This window comes from Hydractinia symbiolongicarpus, chromosome 15, assembly GCF_029227915.1.
Source record: "Hydractinia symbiolongicarpus strain clone_291-10 chromosome 15, HSymV2.1, whole genome shotgun sequence".
Classification (NCBI taxonomy): domain Eukaryota; kingdom Metazoa; phylum Cnidaria; class Hydrozoa; order Anthoathecata; family Hydractiniidae; genus Hydractinia; species Hydractinia symbiolongicarpus.
In genome coordinates, this window is record NC_079889.1 from 4705819 (window position 1) to 4730241 (window position 24423).

The 24423-nt window shown below is 32.5% G+C and overlaps 1 protein-coding gene across 1 annotated transcript; it reads left to right on the forward strand.

The window, feature by feature from the left end:
• The first annotated feature begins 1248 nt into the window (after window positions 1-1248).
• LOC130629071 (protein FAM13A-like) lies at window positions 1249-23766 on the forward strand. Its single transcript, XM_057442169.1, has 30 exons — window positions 1249-1440; window positions 1602-1758; window positions 1988-2152; window positions 5145-5551; window positions 6363-6397; window positions 6887-6962; window positions 7688-7854; window positions 11073-11141; window positions 11375-11471; window positions 11610-11631; window positions 12130-12239; window positions 12377-12421; window positions 12510-12572; window positions 12644-12928; window positions 13337-13375; window positions 13733-13781; window positions 14441-14570; window positions 15511-15569; window positions 15701-15759; window positions 16472-16544; window positions 16804-16893; window positions 17323-17426; window positions 17660-17743; window positions 18343-18423; window positions 18636-18673; window positions 19338-19399; window positions 20494-20701; window positions 21076-21177; window positions 21821-21875; window positions 22443-23766. Exons 1-30 carry the CDS (start codon window positions 1411-1413, stop codon window positions 22509-22511), a joined length of 3030 nt encoding a protein of 1009 aa, XP_057298152.1. The 5' UTR covers window positions 1249-1410; the 3' UTR covers window positions 22512-23766.
• The last annotated feature ends 657 nt before the right edge of the window (window positions 23767-24423 follow it).

A 24423-nucleotide genomic window follows, 5' to 3' on the forward strand; every position in this document is an offset into this window, starting at 1 on the left:
TGCATTACACTGAGACTCGAACGAAAGACGGAAGACCATTTGGAACCATGTCACAAGTCAGTCCAACCTTCATTGTCACAGAGAATACTGCGAGAAGAGTGCGCACCCATGCAAGTTAAGTATAACCAGAACATGGGAGAGGTTAGGTGTCCTGTACCTTAATACAGCTTTCGGAGGAATGTTTTCGTGATGTAATACCAAAGAAAAAACATGTTGAATAAAGTTTAAAAAATCTTTTTAAAAGGGAAAAGAGAAATCAAAAATGTCTAGAAATATATTTAATGCCAAAAACATATAGCGAATCTGCCAACACATCATCGCGTTCAACGTTGTTTCAACCTTGTACTTGTGGTTAATACGTTTTACAAAATTCATTTCTATGCAGCTTAAATAACATATAACGTTGAGGTAAACAAAAAATAGTTAATTGTGAATCACACTTCGAAATATTCACATCAATTTTTCCCACACCATAGCACTCGTAATTTTTTAACAGGTGCCAAGAAAGGGGTTGGTTACATAAGAAGCGCAGTAGTATTAGTGGAAGGTTAAGAGCTGACATTCAGTTTGTATGCAAGCGTTGCAAAGGTGAGATTATAGAGAATGAAGTATTTCCAGCTTTAATGATGTACAACAGTGACTCGTTAGAGATAGTTGAGAACTTGTGTTACTTAGGTGATATGTTGGGCAATGAAGCAGGTGTTGGAAGTTGTGTTACTTGCAGAATAGGTTCTGCTTGGAAAAAGTTCAAAGAGTTACTTCCTTTGTTGACTACCAGAGTCTTGTCAATTGAGGTAAAAGGTAGGTTGGATGAGTCCTGTGTAGTGAGACATGGGCAGTAAAGCAGGAAGATCTTGACCGTTTAGAAAGGAATGATATGTTAGGTAGATGTTTAACACCAGTTTGAGAGACAGAAAGAGTTCAGATGAGTTAAGAAGCAGGCTAAGTATCCGTAGAATTAAAGATGTTATCCAGATAAGAAGATTGAATTGGCTGGGGCACTTGGAAAGAATGGAGGAGGATAATTGGGTAAGAAAGTGTAGAGACTTGATAGTTCTTCGGTCAAAGCCTAGAGGTACATACAGGTACATTACACATATTTTATTTTTTATAGTGCGTCCCCTGAAACATCAAATTTCCAATTTGAATCCAACAGCCACTGTTTCAATTTCCTAGACTACACCATGTTTGCCTAAAGGCAAGACAATAAAAACGGAGTTGATGTAAAGTATTTTAACTAAAAATTATAACTGTATATTTAGATGAATTATCACAATGAATAAGCCATTATGGTATATATAAATCAGACAAATAATTAGCAACACTTATCATGGAAGTTGGCTAGCAAAAAAAAAAAACTATTTTAACAAAAATTAAATATTATGTTTGACATTTTTACTTTTCAATTGGATGTATTCAGACACTATGCAAGACACATCGGTAAACTTTTCATCTTTTTTTTTAAACCTTTTAAGATTTATATGTCTGGTTTTAGGCTTAAATGTGGCCTCTATTATCCATAATGATGAAAATATAGACGTTTTATCAATGCATGAATTATAGTTTTTTTAATTCTGGAATTTACATAACTTTCTTTTCAGCCTTCAAAGCATCTTCAAGTTGCAATTCCTGATTATGCTGGTATTATAACATCACCTCGATCAGATAGTACATCATTATCATCTAAAATGAAAAAAATATTATCATCACCAAAAGTAAAAAGAGGACAGTCACAGGCTTCACCTAATAAAACATTTGGTATGTAAATTGCACAGGTATTCATTACGTCAAACCACAAGAGAATTTAACTTAATATATAAAAAAGGATACAATTTATTTAATTTTTCTGCATTAACCACGCTGTACAAAGTAGAGTTTTCTGGTTGTCTAATGCATTTTGACTATAATATCTTTCTAACGATTTGATAATATCTCTTTAAGCAATGCTCCGCCTTTTTTTTATTAATATTTCCTTTTTTGTAACTAGGTGTTCCATTGGAATTTTTGCACGATCGAGACAAAACAAATGTACCCATTATTGTAACACGTATTTGTGAATATTTAAAAAACAATGGACTGCAACTGGAAGGACTCTTCCGTGTCAATGGTAATATGAAAGTTGTTGACAGACTGAAAACAGCCTTTGACAAATGTAAGTATTTATTTCTACTACATTGCTGCATAAAACTTCATATAAGTAATTATTATATTACATACAGAATTGTCATTACTATGACAAACCTAAATTTGTTACTTTGAACGTTTGTGAATAAAACAAATGGAAATAAACAATGCTTATATTTAAGCCCTGTAAAATCTTATTTTAAGAGTTTGAAAATAAAAGCTGGCAAATGCATGGCAAGATTGTATATTTTAGTTTTTTTAAAAAACAAAAAAGAGTGGGTCTATTTGTGATGTTTATAATAGAATTTAATTTTACAGCCCTCTAAAATGAAAAAATGCTGGCAAAATTTTGCTACCGTCAAGGTTAGCTTCGACAGCAAAACAAAAATCACAATGGGAAAATTAATCATTGATCATTAAGTATTGATCATACATGGGTTGAAATTCCCAGCTATGAAAATAACTGTGACTTATACTAATATTGTTTCCAACACCAAAACAGCAACCTCTGCCCTGTTTTTCTCGGTGTACAGGGGCCAAAGAATTTTGTTACTTAACTTTCTTGAATTTTTTCTTAATTCTATATTTTCAGGTCACTCATGCTTTTAGAATTGTTGAAACTTAGATCGCACAATTTATTGCACAGGCTCTTTATTTCTTGTTTAATAGACCTGGTGTAGTATGGTTTTTTAATTTAATCTAGTTTTTTAAGAAGTTAGCTAGCAACTAGTCGTATACGGGTATTATTATATAGATACATCAGAAGTTGGTAAACCACTACAGCAAAATCTAGCTATTGTCAGGGTCTGCCTCAAGGGCATTCACAAGCTGAATGCTCTTGTGGATTCAGAGGGTTTTATGCAACCACTTGAATTTTTCAAATGTGGGAAAGAAAATGATAAATAAGTGATCAATTTCACCAGTGTGGGCCTATTTCTCACTGCACCCTCCAGGGTCGGACCCAGGATTTTTATGAAACTAACTTTCTTTTGAGATTACCGCCTAGAATTAAAAAATATACGCCAATTTTAAAGATACTGCCTGCATCACATTTAATTTACTTCTGTCAGGAATTGAACCTGAACCTTTTACGAAATTGTATAAATAAATATCATACCATTTGATCACAGGAGTTAAGACATTTAGTAAAAAAACCAAAAAAAACCAAACAAATGTGCATATTACATGAAAAACTCAACATACCTCTATAGCATGATAAAACACACATAAACAATGACCAAATGAAGGATTTTAAACATGTTTTTCTTCCTCAATTATGGCCAGTTCTCTTGTTTTGTATACACATCACAACCAATATCCGATAAACATTGCAAATATTAGAAAATTGATGGAGCATTGGATGTTCAGCATAATATGTTGCATTTTGTTACATTTTCAAAGAGGTCAAGATTCTCAAAATTGAAGCTAGGGTTTCATCACCAATCAGCAACACAGAAATAGATCCGTAAAGACAGTTACCATCTCCACTGACACTGATGGGCATAACAAGAAAAAGTACATCAGATAGGAAGGTAGTTGTGAAATAAATAATATCAGTAGATTGTACCATTTAACAAAACTTTAATGATAGGCTTATGAAAAAGGCATGTACTATTATAGGTATGCCTGACTGGCCTTAATCTTGAAAATGAAGCAGCACTTTTTCTAACCATATTGTTATATATAACATATGCCAAGTCGTCTTCGTGGATAGCACCATGATGACTTGGTTTGAAAATTGTTGGATACGTTTTCCATCCTTCATACAACTTTCGTTTCCATTCATCATGCTGGCTCAATATTTTCATTTTTGAGTGTAGCTACATGCTGTACCTCAACTTTTCTTTTGATGTATTTATGTGTGTGGTGGGGAGGTTTGAGTATAAAAATAACACAAGACAAAGCAGTAGCCACACAAACTCATTTTTTCAAAAAAATATAGCACCAGAAATTTCTTGCAGATCAGAACCAGTAAAAAATCTTAGTGCACACACATTCTCAACTAGTGAATAATGTAAATAAGTTATTTCATTTACTAGAGAAATTTTTATAGAGAGAAACCTAGCTAGCTACCCTAGAATAATCTTCCCAAGCCAAAAAATAAACTACATACTACTACACCGTACTTGAAATTCATAAGAAATAGTGAAAAGACATCCAGAAACCTCAAAGTATCACAGTAACTCTAACGTCCATCTTTGGTTTGTTGGTTATAAACACAAACACAATGGACTTAGTTTGCATTCATCTTGTTACAGTTGATACATTCTGTCTACTATTCTTTGCTTATTTGCTTATACGCGATAACAAAGTAGTTTTTCATCTCCACATTCTCTCCTTGCAAAAAAGACAACTTTGATTTCAGAGATGTATCTGACTACTTTGTTTAGGAAGCTGAAAATAAGCAAAAAACCAACTTCCTTACCAGACTTCCTAAATAATACTTTTTAATAATGCTTTTTCTCTATGTTTTTGAAAGTAAGCGTGTGCTTATCTTGCTTATACCTACATCCGACCCTGCCCTTGTCTTAATTAAGTCACTGAGTTGAAAGAATCATGAGAAGATTGCATTTGAATTTTTTCTAAAATACAAAGATGGTTAGGTTTGGTTTGTGATGTTTATAATAGAACAATTAATCAATGATAATAACAATATAGAATCTTTTCTTTACAAATTTTGTATATATTATTTGCAGCTTTCTTGCCAATGCATTGCCATATGTTATATCTTTTGGTATTTACTCAATAAAAAAGCTTCTATGTCATAGTTAGTAATAACTGTTAACAAAAAAAGAAGTTGATAATGTATATAATCTTAAGATCATTAATTAAGTACAAATACCAGACCAATACCCTAAGTAACCAATATAATGTCTTGTAGTTATAAACAATCTCCTTAAACCGTTACGTCATTACCTGACTGAAGATAGTGACAATACATTGGCATGATAAGAAAATGGTCAATTTTTTTGCACATTTTTGTGTTTTTAACTTTTACTGTTTTTACTTATATAAACTAGGTGGTGATGCAGATCTTGAAGAAATAGGAGATGTCGCAGCTGCTGCTAGCTTACTTAAAATGTTTTTAAGAGAACTTTCTGAGCCTGTAATCCCTGAAGACTTGCAACCATTGTTCATTAGCGTACAGGACAAATATTGCAAAGATAAACTCAAAGCTGTTCCTCTTTTCAAAGAATTAATCAACCGTATGCCTATGTTGAATTCCTGTCTGCTCAAATACCTATGTGAATTCATGTTATGTATTGCTAGTGTGTCAGATGTAAACAAAATGACACCACTAGCACTGGCAATTGTCTTTGGACCAAATTTGTTTCGTTGTGGTGATGGCTTGAATGGATTAAGAGATCAAGCTTATGTGAATGCAGTACTGTTGCTAATGCTGCAAGAATTTTATGAATTATTCCTGGTATGTATTATGGATTAAAATATTGTATCCACAACTATTTATTTTATTCTTGCCATTACTTATTATGTTTCATGTGTCTTTTTATTGATTTATTGATTTATTTTTTTACACTTGTTGTTACACATGTTTTGTTGTTTTTCTAATAACAGAGGTTGAGTTTTTTTTACCTAATATTTTTTATAATAAAAAGACATCTTGTTTTTCTGATGTGCTCATAGCTTTTTTATATTTTGCTTTATTTATTAGTTTGTTTTTTTATGTCTATTATTGATACTTTATTTTCTTTCCCTAGTTTTGTTGAAAACATTTTGCAGTGTACTTAAGTTAACTTTTTAGTCTGACATGTTTGTAACATAAACATGGATTTGAAGGGTTTCTTGTTCCTTGTACACTCCAAAATTGTAATGGATTTCTTGTTATGTATGTTTTGGTTGTGCAGATTGTCATGTAAATAAGACAATCAAAATATTCTTTTAGAAGATGTCTTTACCAACCATTAAAGTAACAATAGGAAAGCTTTGCTATTTTTGTAAATGGAGAAAGAAACAAATAAATTTTAAATAATGAATTCTAAAGTCAGGCATGCAAATAAATGTGACTTGCTAAGAAATAAAATGATTAAGTGCATATTAAAAACATCAATTATTTTAATATTGTGAAAATTCTGTACTTTAAATAAAGTAATTTTTTATCTTGTAGTGTGTTGCATAAGAAGGATGAGGTCCTCTTTACAACAACTATGAAGGACAGTGGATATATTGTGTTTAGGGTTTGAAGATATTCGTTTATTTTTTCCTTTTAATTTTTTTAGAAAGACAATGAAAATGTTGCAGATACTATGACAAGGTATGTATTTTAAAATGTTATCTGTTTAAAAAAAGTTCAGTTTTAGTGTCTTTTATACTAATTATATTTTCCTAAATAAAAAAAATGAATGGCAAGATGGTAAACCCAAGACAATTTTGAAAACAGCATACTGTATCTTGGAATGTTGTGCTTTTAAACATTTTAAATACTACATATGTCTGATTTGCAATCTATACCTAGTGAATAAGTGTCTCTAAAATTTTTTTTGCTGACTATTACTTGATATGCTAATTTGACTACTGGTTTAAACTTGATGCTAAAGTATAGGTTACAAACGTTTGTGGGCCTGATTTTTCGCAAAGGTAAGATAACATGATTTTCCTGGTGTTCGATGTTCCACAATATTTTTAATAATAAAGGTATTAAGATTAACTTCTTAAAAGTTGTTTTACGCTACCGAAAGTTTACTTCCATTATGATTTGACATTACATTACTAGGTGTTACTAAGTAAGTAATTATGTTAATAGGACACCACCAAGTAAACCTGCACCCTATATCGAACATATGAGAATGAAAAAAGAGAAAGAAAGTTCTGCGGAAAAGGTATGATATTGATAGAAGATTTTGATATAAATAAATCTTACATCTAAATCCATCCATTATGTACCCTTAACATTCTGTTGACATCTATGATGCTGATATGCTTAGTCTGTCACTTTATACCAGGCAATGTAAATATGTTCATTTCCCTTTGATGTTGCCAAAAAGGTTATAAGTCTTTTCTTAAATAATAATCAACAAATTAAACTTCACAGTGTCAAGAACAATTAACGACAATAGCTTAACTTTAAAATTAATGAAGTCGTTTTTAAATGCATTAATAACTTTCAGGCCAAATAACTTAAATAGGTGAAAATAACTGATGTCAAATTAAAATTAGGCCAATTTTCAAAGCTGTGTCTGTGTCCTACCCATTTTGGAACAGATGGGTTAACAACATCATCAAAAAAACCTTTAAAACCCAATATCTCTGTAACTGTTCATTAAAAGTGCACAATCCTGTACATTTTCTTAAACAGCATTTTAAGCTCTACACCATACAGGTAAGGGCTAAAAACATTTTTTGTGCATCAACAGGTTATTGCTGACGTGATAAAAAATCAAATGATGGATCTTGTAATATTAATATAATAAGTTCACATTATATGACATTAGTGTAACTTGTTTTGCTTTGTATTTGTGTAAAATTAGGAATTATTTTCAGTTTATTTTTGTTACTTTATTCATGGCATTGGATTTTTTTGTGGTTGACTTTTACATTTGTTTAGCCTGCACGTCCTCCTCCACCAAAGATCAGCTTGGATGAAGAATTAAGCACAGATGTAAGTCCAAAAAGAAGTCCTAAAAAAAGCAACACAAAGAAAAGTCCAAGACATAAAAGTCCAGGCCATAGTCCAAGACATGAAATCAAGAAAACGCCTACATCAAGAAAAACGTATGTTCATATAATGTCTTGTATTGCTGTGTACAATGAGTTTGTTGTGTTGTTTTTTGTTTGATGAAGGTCACTCCCTCCATCGTGGTACACATTTTTTTTATATAAGTAACTTTAGCTACCAGAACTTATATAAGCTATATGGGGATTCAGCAAATGCAATTTCAGCAACCGTGTGGAATCTGGATACAGCATCTGGACCTCAGAGCCATTTGCCTGGGCAGTGATGCATTTTAAAACGAAATCGTAAGGTTTTGCTTTTGAGTTTTTTTTGCAGTCTTGGGTTTGTTATAGTTCCAAGATCACGGTCACCAAAGATGACCAAAAGTGGTTGATGGTCTGTAGTGACCGTTAAGTTAGTGCATCCCAATAAAACATCTGTGCATGCTCCAGACTTCATGCTACTGCAAGGGCTTCCCTTCTGCAGGTGAGTAGCGACTTTAAGTGCCATCCATCTAGGTAGCAGATAAGGGCTCTAATGGTGTCACAATTGCAGTGCTTCTGTAGTAGAAGGTATCCGATGGCATCTTTACTCCAATCACTCTATAGACAGGTAGGCCTGTCAGGATCAAATGATTTTATTCCATCTTCAACGAGGGATATCAACTGTATTTTGGACAGACGAAACAGTTCTTCCAGGGTATCATCCCAGTAAAATTTTGAATGTTTCCTAACTAATTCTCTAAACGGTAGCATAATTTTAATCGTTGCATAAGCCCAAGATGTTTGGTTAACTAGTCCAAACCAAGAGCGAGCCCCACTGATGTTTGTTGGGGTTGGAAAGTCTCTGATGGCAGATAGAATATGCGAGGATGGTGCAATTCCTGTAGGAGTTATCGTTAAGTTGGCAAAGTTGACTGTATCTCGACAGAATTGGAATTTATCAGCGTTAATTACTGTCCCCTTTTCAGCACAGAGGGTGAGATAGTCCAATGTGTGATAGAAAGATTCTTTAATGTTGTTGTCATATAAAAAGGTCTTGTCAACGCATTTCACCTTTCCTTTATGACTTTGTCGTACCGTCTGGTATAAGCATCCCCAGATGCAACAAAGCCTTGTGGCATGCGGAGGTACATATACCGACCCCATTCGTGATGAATGCGGTTAAGGGTTGACTTTGTGCATCAAGGGAAATGGCATGGTAGCCGTCAACTGCATCAAGGATAGTCTTCTTTGGGTGGCACCTGGCACGCTAGCTGGAAGGGGGAAAGGCAGTGGTGAGTTTCACGAAGGCAGTGGTTGTTCAACTGTTGAAGATCAATAGTTCTGCGAAGTTTTCCGTTTTTCTTTTCGGTAATAACCATTGTGGTGCACCATTCCACAGGAGTCCTGATAGGGAGGGGTGCTATTATCCCACGACAGATGTCCTCGTCAAGAATAGCCTTTACCTCTTTTTTCCAGTGGTAGGGTATACCTGTGTGTGTGTCTGACATAGGGTTTGGCATCTGGCTGTAAGTGAATGTGTGCAGGTGGTGTTTTCATTGTTGAAAACGGATGTATTTTACTGAATGCTGTTGTAGAAAATTGATCTAGTAGGTATTTTTCTAGTTTTGTAACATTCTCTTCGGTAGCTGGATAAGGCAGATTACCTGGTCGTGGAGGCAGAGATGCACGATGATGATAATTATTTTCTTGTTCGATGTTTGCAACATGAGAGAAAGTATTATCCATTGGATAGGGAATGAAGATGGTAAGATGTTTACGTATAGTGGCTGTTTGGTTGAATGGTTACCAACGGTAAAGCGAACAGGAACCCATCCTATGCATGTGAGTGTTGTTCCACCCACTGCACGAACTCGTTTGTGACAGTGTATTAAAGCATTTGCCGTTATTCCAAGTTGTTGTAGATGTTGTGGGCCAGCTAGGAGTATACTGGCACCACTGGTCTGCAAAGATTTTCAGTCCGCTGGGGTGGCCAGTATAGGCTTCACCTGGTAGCAAAGGTGTTAATGATGTGAGAATGTCAGTAGTTGTGCTGCTTTGGGTGTACAATTCGCTATTAGTGTCGTAGGTTACGTGAGCAATCAAGGCTCCAGCAGTATCAGGCATTTCCAACTTTTCTGAAGTTCTGTCAGCTTTGACAGATTTTCCGCCATGCTGGGCATTTTGCAGCCCTCTCTCTGCCGGTATGGTTGTTACTCCTGCATCCTGTACATACAGGTGTGTGTTTGGTGATGGGAGTTCTCTTTTGTTTCTGGCAATCGGTCCAACGTGCGGCCTTTACATCAGATGTGTTTTGGAGTTGGGTGTGGTCTCGTAGAGCAGTCTCGAAGGCTTCAGCATGTTTCAGGATGTCCTCTAGTGTTGTTAGTTGGCAGGCCTTAGCAAGAACATCTACTTGTAGTGTTTCATTTTTCAAGCCTCTGATAAATTGGTCTCGGATATGTATAGGAGATAGATCGAAGTTGCAATGGGGACATGCAAACTCACAGTTTTGCGCAGTAGATTTGAGACAAACTAAATAATCTTTCAATGACTCATTTTCATGTTGTGAAATAGCGGTAAAATGCATACGATGGACAGTTGGGTTGGATCGTGTAGTCACGATTTGCTCAATGGCATCTAACAGTTGTAGTTCAGGCAATGTCAGGAAATCTGGCACGGTATTGATGATGCTATGTTGTGTGGTGTCATCACAGGTGTTGTACAACATTTATGTTAGATTGGTAGGTGCCATGGGTGAAATGTTTTTGTAGACTTCCCAGTCAATCTTAAACTTTCAGAACTGGGGACATGTCATCTCAAAGTTTATTTCTGGTAGCTAACAAGTTTAGCCTGAATGTTTCTTAACTTTAAAGGATTAATAAAAGATCGAGAAATGTCTAAAGCCTGACCCCTGTTTTATATGCATAAAATGCTTTTTAGCAAGGGATTTGTCAGTTTTTCAATTTACTTCTTCAGTTTATACAATACTTCTCAAATTAGCAGTTAGTACATAATAATTTCAACCTTTGTCTTTTATAAGTAAAAGTATGCATTATTGTGTCTGGCAATTCAGTTGTGGCCAGCAGTGCACGTGATGACACATAAATCTTTTGTACTAAAACTGAATATGCAGAATAGAATAAAAAGAACCTCACATGTGGTTTCTTATGATGTAAAAACTAATTTAAAACTGAACCACTAACTTTCGTTACCACATGTTCTGTCTATTGTTGGTTTAATGCTATATTAAATCATACTATATCACTGGAATTGTCAAAATTTCTCCTATATAGTCCATCAAAGAAAGAACCAACACGTAGTACTTCACCAGTGCACATGCCACCGTCACCAATGAGTAAACAGTGAGTAACTTTATTTTTTAATACCTTCTTTTTACCCAATATTAGGAAGTATAGGAAGCGCTTATGAATTTGATAAATATATATCCTTAAAGAATTTGGAAAACTGATTGCGATTGTTTTATTTATATACTTTTACAGGTAATGTGTTATAGTATATGATACCACCGTAGGGTTTAGGATTGCTTATTGTTCATAGTAATGTCCTCCATACTCACAATTAATTTAATATTTAGATTTGTAGACAACACAATCAACACAACAGTTCAAGAACATTTATTTGGTCCCGGACTAGTAACTTCTTCCATTGAATCCGACTGCCAAGATGAGATGGTATAATTTTATTTATACAATTTATTTTATACTTTGTTACGTACAGTTCCTGATCTTACATTTGGGTAGGTAGCTGTTGTGGGTTGCACCACAGAAAACTTATTTTTTTATGTAACAACTTATATTTTTGTCATTTAGGTTGCAGCTAAAGCCGATGTGTGTAAGTACAAATTTTTTTAACGCATGAAGTTAGTGATTTGTGAACAAAAATAACTCTTAAACCGTAAAATAACACTCATTCTTTAACTAAAGATAGATTTCCTGTTAAAGAGTTGCTTAATTGTTGATAATAGAAATAATAATTTATTTAATCCTTTGAGTCAGTTCTTTTGGTGCTTGTTAAAATTTAATAAAAAAGGTTAGACATTATGTGATGGAATCACACATACATGGATGTATTTTATGATAGAAGACATAGTATGTGCAACAACATAATAAGTCATATTTGACCTAAAATTAACCCAAAATGACAAGTTTTTTGGCATCTCCAATTTTGTAGAGAATTATCCTTGTCATTTATACATTTTAAGGTAGCCAGTAGTTACCAGATTTTATTGACCACGAGTTAAGTTGATAGTGTGTGTTTTTATCTGATTCCAAGCTTCTTTTATTGTTATTACTTTTTTCATTTACTTGACAAACACACATTCTTTCATAGCACATGTATATCCATCAGTGAAAGACAGGGTAAAGAAATACAATGTAAATGAAAATGAACATGATTCGCCATCCAAAAGAATGAAACCATTTGATTCTGTCAAGGACAAGGTAATATATGATGTATCAAAATTATTTAACTCTTGAACTTAAAACTTGATAAATTAAAATCTTATTATTTTAAGTTCTATTATGGAAAATAGTTTTTTCTTTTATACTAATGTTTATAAACATTGATTTATTTGTAGGCTAAGCCATACAGTCGCAGTCTCTCCTCTCCTGTTGAAACTAAGGTATGTGTTCATCTGAGTAAATATTTGCAAACTTAGTTTTGTGTGTTCGGTAAACTTTTAACACTAGTTTATTTGTTTTCTGTTTTAGGAAAATATTACTGATGAAGATTTGGATTTTATAGAAGAATCATCCTCCCGTACACTAGATGGGGTATGTATTTTTCAGGATAACATGGAAATCCGTGTTTTTGCTTTTCTTGTAATTTGGAATTAATATTTTAGTTAACTTCTTCACGAATTCGACCAAACAATCGTCGTAAGCCATCTCCTAGAAATTACTCTTTTACATCTGCTGTTGGAACTTTTATGGACAAGGATGAAAACATTCTTACATCAGACCAAACAAGTGGTTATAAAGACAGTACGTTTAACGAACAAGAAAAAACAAAACATCATAGTGAATGGTCAGGTGGTCAAAAACAATTAAAATCACACCGTTCATTAATATCACCATTAATGAAATCAAATTCTGTTCCAGCGCCTGTTTCTTTTGATGAATATCGCCAGGTATAGAATGATTTTTTATTTAACTTGACTATAATTATATTTTGTACACAAAAAAAGAGACTTTAAGTTTTCACTTCAATGAAACTCCATAGCACAGGTTTAATGGCAATCAAAATTTAATTAACATTCATCAAGTGAGAAATCGTGTTGTACAAATAACCTCAATAGTCTCATATTGTTGTTACATGGCAATTTTTTATGCTAATTTTCTACACATTTTGATTGTTGTGTTTGTGGGTACTTGTGGATGCTTGTTTTAATTGTCATATTGGACTATTTTCTGAAACTAAAACCAGTTTTGCACATATAAATGTTTATGAATTTTGCAAAATGTAAAACATGCTAAAACTTGTAAACTTGTGCATAGGTGATTCTTAATTGTGAATTTATTTTTTTATTTGTGCTTAGGAAACTTTGAAGAAATCAAATTCCGCTGAACAGATTGATGTAATTAATTATTTTTTATTCTATTAACACTGCTAGTCAATTGTTTTGATGAATAGAGAATCAAATATTACATTTTGTCCATAAATTTCATGTGAAATAACTTATGCATACAAATTTTGATGGAGATAAATTTGTCGAAATTGAGGATTGAATTGAGAAATTTTTTGTCTAAAATAACCTAATAAGTTCACGCTAATATTTTTTTACTTTTTTACCAACGCCAACGTGAAGGATATTAAATATTTTGTCTTAAAAATTTAATACATTTTTATTTTTATTTTAAATGTTTTGTTCTGTCAAACTGCTAACATTGAATACAAAGTCACTACACAAAATAATTTATTTTTTTCCCTGCAGGTTATGAGTTCTATCCCTCCATTGGACTTCAGTCGTATAAATGATGAAGGTATGGAATCTGAAATTTTTTATACTTTTGAGATGTGTTTATGTAATAGGAAGAACACTAGAATCATGGATTGGAAAGTAATAAAAAATTATCTATTATAAGACTACGAAGATTGTGTCCGTCTATCTGTAACAGGCAAATAGATGTGCTCATTTTCCTATGAAGTTTCCAAACCATGCATGTCTCAAAATGTTGATTGACAATTCATACATCTCGATGTCAATAACATTAATTTCACTTGAACTAATGAAGCCATTACAATGCACATTTGAACCTTAATAGCTTGAAAATGGGGTGGTAAAAACTTGATCAGTGTTTCAAGCTCTGCATAACAGAGGCAATGGGTATAAAAAGCTTGCTAAAAACGTTGTTGTAGATTCACTTCTGACGTCAGTAAAAATTTTCGTGGGATTATCAACTAGTTAGTAGTTGAAATGTATTAGGACATTCTGATGCTATTACTGGCCTTGAATGTCATCCTTTTAATGGCCTTTTATGTCTAAAAATTGTTTCAGAGATATTTATTTATGAAGTTTTAAACCTTCTTTGTACTGGCTTTGCAAAAATACTGGCAGGAAGGTAATTTAAAGAAGCAGAATAATGGCAAAGACATTACATAAATGAATGTTTATAAATTGCTTACACTTATTTCATTTTAGAAGCACATGTTTCTCCAAGAGAGAGATATGACATGGCTTTCAGTGAATATCCAATGAGATCACCACAAAATTCAGCACCGTCTTCTCCAAGACCAATGGAAAAGAGGCACGAGATGTGGATGGAAAAAAGGTACTACACCGCTCAATCCTTTAAAAAAAAAACACATGGCTGGTTGTTTTGATTTTCGCCTGTTAGTAATTTTTGCGTGAAGAATATTTTGCAAATTTGGCTAAAGCTGGAAAATTGACACCCGCTAAAAATTAAAGTAATAATTTTCATTACAGACAACCAACATTTTTTTAACATTTTAAAGGATTTAAATAACTACTCTATCCTCTCTACAGAGCTATCTTGATTACTCTAAAACTAAGAACTTTCACAAGAGCGAAAATTACAAAATTTGAGTTGTAAACTTTTACGAATTGACTAAAATGACATTTTTCGTTATATTTGAGTATGGATGGATGAGATAAATGGATTATTGTTTTTATTTTCAAGAAAATCTAAATTTAATATAAAATGGAGAATGGCAACAATCCTCAACTTATATTATTTTGACTCTTATTAGAAAACTTGAACTATAAGTCAAATGTTTATAAACCTACTCTTACCAGTAGGAACACTCAGAACAAGAAAGGGTAGAATTTTTTACCAGAAGAAATTCCCGAAAATTTTGCCCTAATTCACCAAAATAAATTCCGCGAAATATACCAATAGTCTCGAAATCGCGAAAATAAATTCTCTGAATTAAACTAAAAATTTGAAAACAAAAAGGCTTAAATATATATATAAAAATGCTTAGAAGATTTTCTTATAGCTTTAATTTTCGATAAGTTTTCTGTAAAATATGCCTTTTGGTTTCAATTCGCGAAAATTTCTTCCTCTAAAATCTCTTATCGGAAAATTCTTTTCTTCTTACGGTGATAAAATTAAATTATTTGGAGGTTTGTAAACACAGAAATTTGATATGATGATAAAGCATATACATTGCAAGACGTGTAAAATTTTCCAAGTAATTAATATAATATCTAAACTTGAAATATCAGTTGAACTCCGTTTCTCTTTCTAGACAAGATACAGTACCTATTGTCGAAATGTCCCCTCAAGACCTTCGAAAGCGCATCAGCTGTAAGTGATAAAATTTATTCTTGTAGCGTAAACTAAAAATGCTTTTTCTTAAATGTTTTTTTGCAAAAATTTAAAGTTTCATTTTGTCGAAACAACGTAAAATGTTATATTTTTTTTTCTTTGTTTTGTAGCATTAAAGAAAATTATCTCAAATTTTGAAAGCGATTTTGAAAAGACCAATGGACGTAAAGTAAGTGCGTTTTCTAGGATATCAAATTTAAAAATTAGTACACGAGTAACTTAAAACATTTTGAATTATCTCTATCCTAAATAGCAACCATTAATGATATTGGGATGGCTCTCTTTTTCATAACTGTGAATTTCGACTAATGACAATGACACATTGAAGGCTGGAATGAATGCAAAGATAAAATGAAATAATATTTGAGTACGTGCCTCGTATTCGGAAACTTAAATTCCAAGTTTTTAAAAAAGGCTGACATTTAAAGATTTTTATTTCATATATTACCTTCTTAATAATCCTCCAAATTCAGTAAAAATTCGTTGTAGACATAAGGTTTATAATCAACTCTCGGGTGCTATTGTTTACAACTTCTTCTAAAAATGTGCACATATCCAATTTTTTTCTGCACATAATTTTCATTTCGCCAATAGTAGTATTGGCGAGCTAACACTATGCAAACTTTTTTTCCATTAAGGTATTTCATTGCATCTTCTTTTATTAGCACTGTAACTGAACATTACATTATTCATGCATTGCATTGTCAATCTGTCATTTAATATAGCGCATAAAATATTAAAAATGGTTGTAAATCAAGTGGAATTTTAAGGCTGAGGGTTCTAATTTACTTGCGAATAATTCGAAAGTCTATGCACAAATTATATCTAAAAGCTGATTATCTAAAATTAATATAGTCAAGTGTCTTCTTGTTGTTTTTTAGCCCAAACCATCAGAAAAAAATCATATTCAAAAATATATTGCAGAACTTGGGCGAGCGAAGAAACAACTTAAAGGTTTGTAACATTCTATTTTTGCAGTATTTCTAATTATGATGAAACTTGCGTCTTGTGCTACAATTCATATTATCTTGAAATTCATTGTGAATAATCTAAGTTACCATTTTAGTAATGTAATATTGAAATATTAAACATCTTAATCGTATTGACGAAGGTATAGAGAAAGAATCTTAGTGGAAATCCGACGTTGAAAAACTTGAGATTAAATGTTTTCTGAGTATACACTGATGTGTAATATTTTTTTATTACGTTCTAGAATTGATATCAGATTACAAAGAAAAGCCTGAACTTTTATCAGAAACTGCTCCAATTGGGCCAGACTTAGGCACTGCTCCAAATTTACGAGGTAAACGTTTTTTATTAAACTGACGTGTGAAAAAATATTTTTAGGGAACTCTGAATTTAGTAAAAGAAGGATAAAATAATAGCTATTTTTTTGCTTGTAACATATGTCTAAAGTGAATTCTGAATTTAAGAGAAATTACGAACGAGTCGCATGTGAAATAAAAGATTGATAACGTCTATCATCGTTTAAAATGCGTATTTTAAGTTTATGGATACAACGCCAGTTTGGAAACATTAATTTCGCAGACTTTTTGTCGGTGCCTTAATGAATATTTAAGATGTAAAGATTCTATTAAAATTAACTCATGAATCGTCTTAATATGACATTATGTACGCAACCTGTCCTGTTCTTCATGATGTATCACCGCCACTGTTCCTCCTATCTTGCCTCCGATTTTTGTCTTGCTTAAATAACTTTAATTTGGTTTAGAATGTCTAAGTCAAGACGAACCGAGTAAAGAACAAACGTTGGAAAGTTTGTTGAAGAAGCTTGAAGATAAAAGACATTCATCTGGACGACCACATGAAATGCAGGTACCATTTACATACTATGTGATAAGTAAGATTTAAGCTATAGTCTGTTTGCACTAACGAGACAAAAAATATTATACACTACCCAGCTACGGCTCGGCAGGGTGGCATTGAGTAGGGTTTACACACTTGAGAATGTGAAATTGCTTCTATTGTATTTGGTGGTGCAAGATGTTTTTGTCCAGACAATCACGAATTATACATTTACTTTAAGACAAATTTTCATTTATTGTTAGGCTATGACGTTAGAACAACTGAAGGACGAAAAACTTTCTGTACAGAAAGCTTTGCTACAGTACGAAAATTCGCATGGAAGACCGGTACGTAGTAGACACATTATTTCTCTTTTCACCGCACGTGTTTGAGCATACTAAACCCGTTTGCAATTAATAGCCTTTTAAAATCGTGGTATTACATTTAGCATGACGAGTTGTGGTACGTAATGCGGCCGAAATTTTTCGCTATTTTGATCAGATCGTACATGCTCTTCTAGAGTACGGTGGATAATGAAGCTCGCTATTCACCTATAAAATAAACGAACTAAAGATAAACAACTTTACTGTCAGAAATTTTGCGAATTTGTCGAATTGACATCTCATTCGCAGAATGGGTGTTTTGTGAAGTTAATTTCTTCCCAGTTACAAATGATCATATAAATTTATATGCCTTCATTTATTTAAATTTTTTAACCTTTCCTGTCGGAAAAAGTGTGTGGATAAAAGTAAATTTTTGCGAAATATCTGGATGTGATCGCTTCGCGAAAATAAATGTGAGAAATGACGTGATTTGCGAAAATTTCTGACATAAATTACTCTATTCTCTAAATCAACGTAATATAATGAATTCAATACAGCAGTTTAATTTTGTGGAAGGTTTAGTATGTACTTAAGAATAGAATAGTAAAAGCTTTTATTTTTAGAATTCCAAGGAAGATAAAACGTTAATGCGACCTTTATATGATCGATACCGTAAGATTAAACGTCGAATTGCTACAGGAAAGGTATGCACGCTAGTAGTCACTTCAGTTATAAAATAAAGGAAAAAACAATTTAGATTAAAAAGCATGTTTTCAAATTGATGCTGATACGTCAAACAGTCAATAGTAAAGATCATACAAAGGAATTAGTAAATCTGGTCAAGACAACTTAATTGTACATTATTCAGGGTAGTGCAGTTCGTTGTGTTTAAAACATTATCTACTTCCAATTCTAGATAGAATCTCCATCGAAGCAAAGCGATACAGGAACTATGTGAGTTTATTTGTTAGCATCTGAAATAGTAAGATTTCTACAATTAAGCTACAGCACACATCTGCTAATTTGAATGCTGTTAATTCGAACATCTACTATTTCAAACAAATTTCTTAGTCCATTGCTTTGTGAAACTCTTTTGCTAACCCCAGCTTAATTCAAATTTTTGTTTTTTTAAAGATATTTTTCGATTACCGGATGTACCTTTATATTTTCGCGAGAATTAAATTTTGCGATTTCGCGAGTTTTTGGACGATTTTTTTCACGAAATGCTTTAATGCCACTGTCGTCATTCGCAAAACCATGTTATCATGAATTTTTTTCAACTCTGTCATTCGCTAAATTACTCTTCGCAAAATATAATTTTTCAAAACCTTTTTTTTAGTAAATTTGGGTATGCACCAGGTGTTGACGAAACGCTTTCCAACAATTTGGTGAATAGTCAGTCGTAAACTAATGCTAGAATAAAAACATTAATCATGATAATTTTGTAGCTAATAGTATTTTGCCATTTGAAAAAATAAATTCTCGCGAAATTTATTTAAACTGTTCATTCGCGCGAAATTCTGAAAAATTTAATTTCGATCACTAAATTTAATTTTGCTTGCATGTTGGTTATTTTGTATTTTTAGTGTATTTTAATGCGTTTCAATATTTCTTTTAGATTTCCAGAAGTATCAAGCACACCAAAAAGAATACTTGATACATTTGAAAACAACGATGAAGGTACAGTAGACTCCCGGTTATTCGAACCTGCACTTATTCGAATAATTCGGTTATTCGAAGTGAGATGGCGTTCCCCTTGGATCTGCTTACCCAACTCAGGCAAAAACACTCTCGGTTATTCGAACTTCAGTTATTCGAATAATTCGGTTATTCGAAGTGATTTTTATTCCCCTTGGGGCCAATTATAGGCTAAGTCACCCTCAGTTATTCGAATTTTTCTTATTGAGAGATAGAATTGTTGGAAAGATGGTCTTTGTTTGACGAGAATGGTCTTGAAATCAGAAAGCAGTTAAACATGATAACACGTACATGTCAAAAACACTACATCGATAGTAAAAAACAATGTAGCATTAAAGATTTTTTTAAGAGTTGAACTCCTTGTATTTACTAGATACATTTTCTTTATAACTTTCATATTTTAAAACCTGTTAACAATTTGTTCAAATTTATTCTTTCTTCAAAAAGTAAAAATTCTTTGTGTTTACACGCTCAACTGAACCACAATGCCTCAATTACTTAAGAAAAGTCCATCCCATTAAGGTTAAGTTGAAAATCTGGCGGGAAAACGAATTTTTCAGTTATTCGAACTCCCGGTTATTCGAAGTAAATTCTTATCCCCCTTGAGGCTTCGAATAACCGGGAGTCTACTGTATGCAATGACTAACAGCCAATGACTAACATTAATATGAGCTTGTTCTAGTAGTAATAGACAAGTTCCGGTCACAAAAAGTGTGAAGCCTCGCAAGTGATCTGAGTTTAGCAAGACATCGAGATATCTTTTTTAATCGCGTATTTCTTACAAGCTTACTGAATTTTTAAATTATGTAGACAGTAAATATACTATTGTTCTGTAAAATATAACTTAACTGCTGATTGAGATGCGTTACAACTGTTCGGTAAAATTCATCAGTAGAATACGTTGCAATTGTTCGGTAAAATTCATCTGTAGAACAACTGTTCGTTGAAGTATGTAAGATAAGCGAGTTAAGTTATTTGTTAACAAATTTCCGCATTTTGCATATTTGCTTTTTGTTACCCGTGTACAATAGTCACATCTATACTTTGTACCATTCTCAAGTTTAATCTTTATTTAGACGAAAACCTGGAAAGAAATCTCAGAAATATTCGTATACCGTTAGTAGCTATGTCACCAATTAACGCTAAAGACAGCAATGATAGAGAAGACGAGCTGGGCGATACGTTTTCCGTCACACGTCGATTTCACGACACACCTGAACCACTATCGCCGACAGAAGATTCGCCTCGATCGATTGATGAAGCAGTTCTACACGATGCTACGATGTAAGTTAGCTACTAACAAGGTTTTAAACGCTGTCTAAAAACTTTTTTAAAATGTCGGAATTCGCGCTAATGTGACGTGAATTAGAAAGTCTGTAGCTACAGTACACATCCGCTAATTTGATTGATGTTAATTCGAACATCCACTATTTCGAACAAATTTCTTTTTTTTTTTCAAATTTCTTCAAAACTCTTTTGTTAACTCTTGCTTGATTCGATCATTTGTTTTTTCGAAGATAATTTTCAATCCCTTATGTGTGTTCGAATAAGCGAATGTATCCTGTATAAATAATAACCCCGCAATCAGAATTGTGTTAAATAAATAAATAAAATGGTTCAACATGTTAGCTAATTAAAAAGTTAAAAAAATATTTTAGAGGTGAATTACTTGAACAACAACGAGCTACCAAACGTGTAAAGAAAAGACTTGGTAAACTATTAAAAGACTACGAAGATGATTTTTATAGTAGATGGAACAGGTAGATATATATTTTTGTGGATTTGCCCTTACTAAAGATGTATCGAAAGTCGCCTGTATACATCATTACCTTTTGCTATTAGATTAAGTGTTTTATTCATAATATTTGGAAGGCTTTATATAAAAAAAAAAATTGCAAGATTTTGCCATGACAATGTAATAAAAAGGACCACAATAAACATTGTGTCATGTAAAATTATTTCTCTTTGCTTAAGAATTTTAATTATTTCTATGGAACTTAATTTTTCGATTTACTCTGAAAAATCCAATTCTGTACAACTTAAGTTGCCTCAATATGCCAACTCTTAACTGTCCAAACTCCAATATTCTTTAAAAAAATCAGAATCAAGCCTCGCTTAAATTTGCTTTCTGTTTTGAATTTTTAAAACTTTGCTTTACTCTACTTAATGGTTGTAATTCTTTAAATTACAACCGTTAAGTAGAGTGAACGCTAACCCTAACCGTTACAAAAAAAAGGAGCTACGAAATATATTTCTCTATACTGAATTTTTGACAATGAGTGATCGTTAAAACTCTGACAATCAGTTTAAACATTGAAGCACTCTTTGTTGTGTTTACTTAATATTTATTATTTTACCTTTCAAGTAATTATCGGTAACTTTTTTAAACTTTTTTTGTCTTAGAAAAATGCAGAAAGAAGACCGGTTGCCGAAAGAAGCTGAGTATCGCGAATATAAGGTAAAAGGAGTAATTTTTAACTGTCTTTCTTTGAAATCCCCAGAAAATCACCTAAGACATCCATTTTCACAGGAATGCAGAAAAACATCATAAAACAATATAACCTTTAAAGGACTGGTCCCGCAAATATCAGGCAAACGGCCCCAATGTCGGACCTGAGGATTAGGTTGTCATAGAATTGCTTCACATGTTTTAGAAAGAGGATGATTGGATACATGAACCGTCTTACTCTTGTCCCATGCCACTATTTGCTGCTCAAGTTTCGACAAGCTGATTATTTTTATACCCTTTCTTTTTTTTTATATTAATTCTATACTTTTAAAATGCAGGCCGTGCCTTAAGGGTTAAACTCTACGCGCTTCCTGCTAATTGGCTGAAGGAAAATAATTCCAATAATTTTTCTCGCAGTTTAAAGTAAAGTAAATCTTTTTCCGTTATTACTTGAAACACTTGTCCTTTATCTCAAACAACAAAATTTTGACCCTTTTTCTTCCTATGGTTCTTATGTACCTCTCTACCTCGCCCTCTTTCGAGTTCGAGTGAGTTTATATGACATTTTGTGTTTAGCTCGTGAAAGCAAAGTTACGCCTCGTTGATGCATTGATAGCAAAGAAAAGTGCAAACAACACTGTGTAAATCGCTTCTGTCGCAACTTGTCTACCATTTTAAATAAAGAATGTGGTGTTTAGAACACCGAAATAAACAAATCATAGATGTTTTTAACTGTAAATGAAACGCAAATATATCAATAGACCCGCCAATGACGTTAGACCTACAGAAAGACGAAATGAATGATAGAAAATTTATATTTTTAAGTTGTTTGTTTGCATTGCCGTTTTAAAAAAAAATTTCTGTTGCTAAATTATAAAGGATGACACTTTTTTTCGCTGACTGTAAAATTGGAACGACGCTATTTTTTGGTTGGAACTTATATAATTTTTTTTTCAACCAATAAAATCAAAGAGAATTAATGTAATCCGTTGCGTTGAGGTGGATTAAGTTTCACTTACTTACTCACACGTGTTGCCAGGATAAAATTTCGTTTCTATCAATTTCCAAGTGTAATGGGTGCTCCATCGGATAAAGCTGGGTTATAAAAATAGTGTAAATTGTTTTTTCAACTTCTTTTTTTAGCTTACTTTGTTTAATTTTTTAATTGCAAAAGATTTATGGAAATCAATATTGCTCTCTATTACATAAGAAGATGGCTGGTTTGTGAAATTTTTAAAAATTTTTATCGTTTATTTTAATGTTTTTTTTTAAATTAGTTTTTAAGAAGTATGACCCTATCTTGTAGTTGTCCAACCTTTTTTCTCAAGCCAAATTTAGGCGGCATTGTTTTTGCGTTTACTGATTTGAAGAATTTTGGTCGCATTCACGATAATTATTACCGGCGATATTTTCTTCAAAATGTCATCAGTGAAAAAAACACACGTTGAATGTATTTTAAATTTCTGATCTGCGAAAAAAACTCGAGACAGTACGAAATAAAATTGAGTTAAATTCTCACTCTTAGCTAATAATTGCATCCATACTTTAAAAACATCTTCATTCACCATACTTCACAAGAACTGATACCCGCAAATTCTCGAAAACAAGTGGTCGCAAATTCTTTTCGCCTGTTGCGGCTTTAGACATTCATCAGTCATTGTAACAATCTTTTATTTAACATTTCCTTTAAATTCATTCCTTAAATTCATTAATCATCTGCTAAATTTGTTGTTCCCCTTCCCTGTGTTATAGATAGCCAGACTCTTTTTATATATGCGATATATAGACTGGAAATACGGTTTCTATTTAAGTGTATAAAGTTGAAATTGTACATATATTGTATGATAACCCTAGTTCATATATATATCTGTTTAACTTAAATATATATATGTTCAGTTTACGAGCAACTTTTTCTCTGTTTTTTCTGTGATATATTTTTGGATCCTTGAAGCTACTGTTTTACTGAGTTTGTTGTGTTCTTACAGAGATGCAAAATTTGATTTGACATGAAATTGAACTCAAGGACGAATATCTATAAAATTTATTAGGCAACACGATTTTTGTAAAAGAACATTCCCAGCGCAAGGTTTTATCGCTAAAAGTCAGAAATCATTCCACGTTTAAAAGTCGATATTAATGCCGCCCTGGTTATAATGATATTAAATTATTGCTAAAAAAAAAAAAAAGCTCAAGAAAAATCATCGATTGTTCATATCTCTTTTTTATGTGTATACATTTTTGTTTCGTTTTGGTATGAATATTCTTTATCTAGTAATGATGCACAAGGGACTAAAATATCAAATCTCCTTGAATCTATAATTAAATCTTTAGTTTACACACCAAACCCTATTTAAGACACCGACACATACACAACGTCGTGATAATGTTACCACATGCATTTTTAAACTTTCGCAAAATTGCAAATCTAAAATGGTGAATTTCGAACGCCTTTTCACATTTATTTTTTGAAAAAGTATATTTTTGCAAAATGCAATATAGGGGTAAGTTTTTTTGAAAATACTTTGCATCTAATTTCAAAACAAGAAGCCCTGCGGCT

Excerpts from the sequence above, each read along its gene's own strand:
- LOC130629071 (XM_057442169.1), top strand. The coding sequence starts at position 1,411 with ATGTATTCAGACACTATGCAAGACACATCG. Across the intron at positions 12,573-12,643 it reads CCTCCCGTACACTAGATGGG|TTAACTTCTTCACGAATTCG; the intron begins GTATGTATTTTT and ends TTAATATTTTAG. Across the intron at positions 14,571-15,510 it reads GAGATGTGGATGGAAAAAAG|ACAAGATACAGTACCTATTG; the intron begins GTACTACACCGC and ends TTCTCTTTCTAG.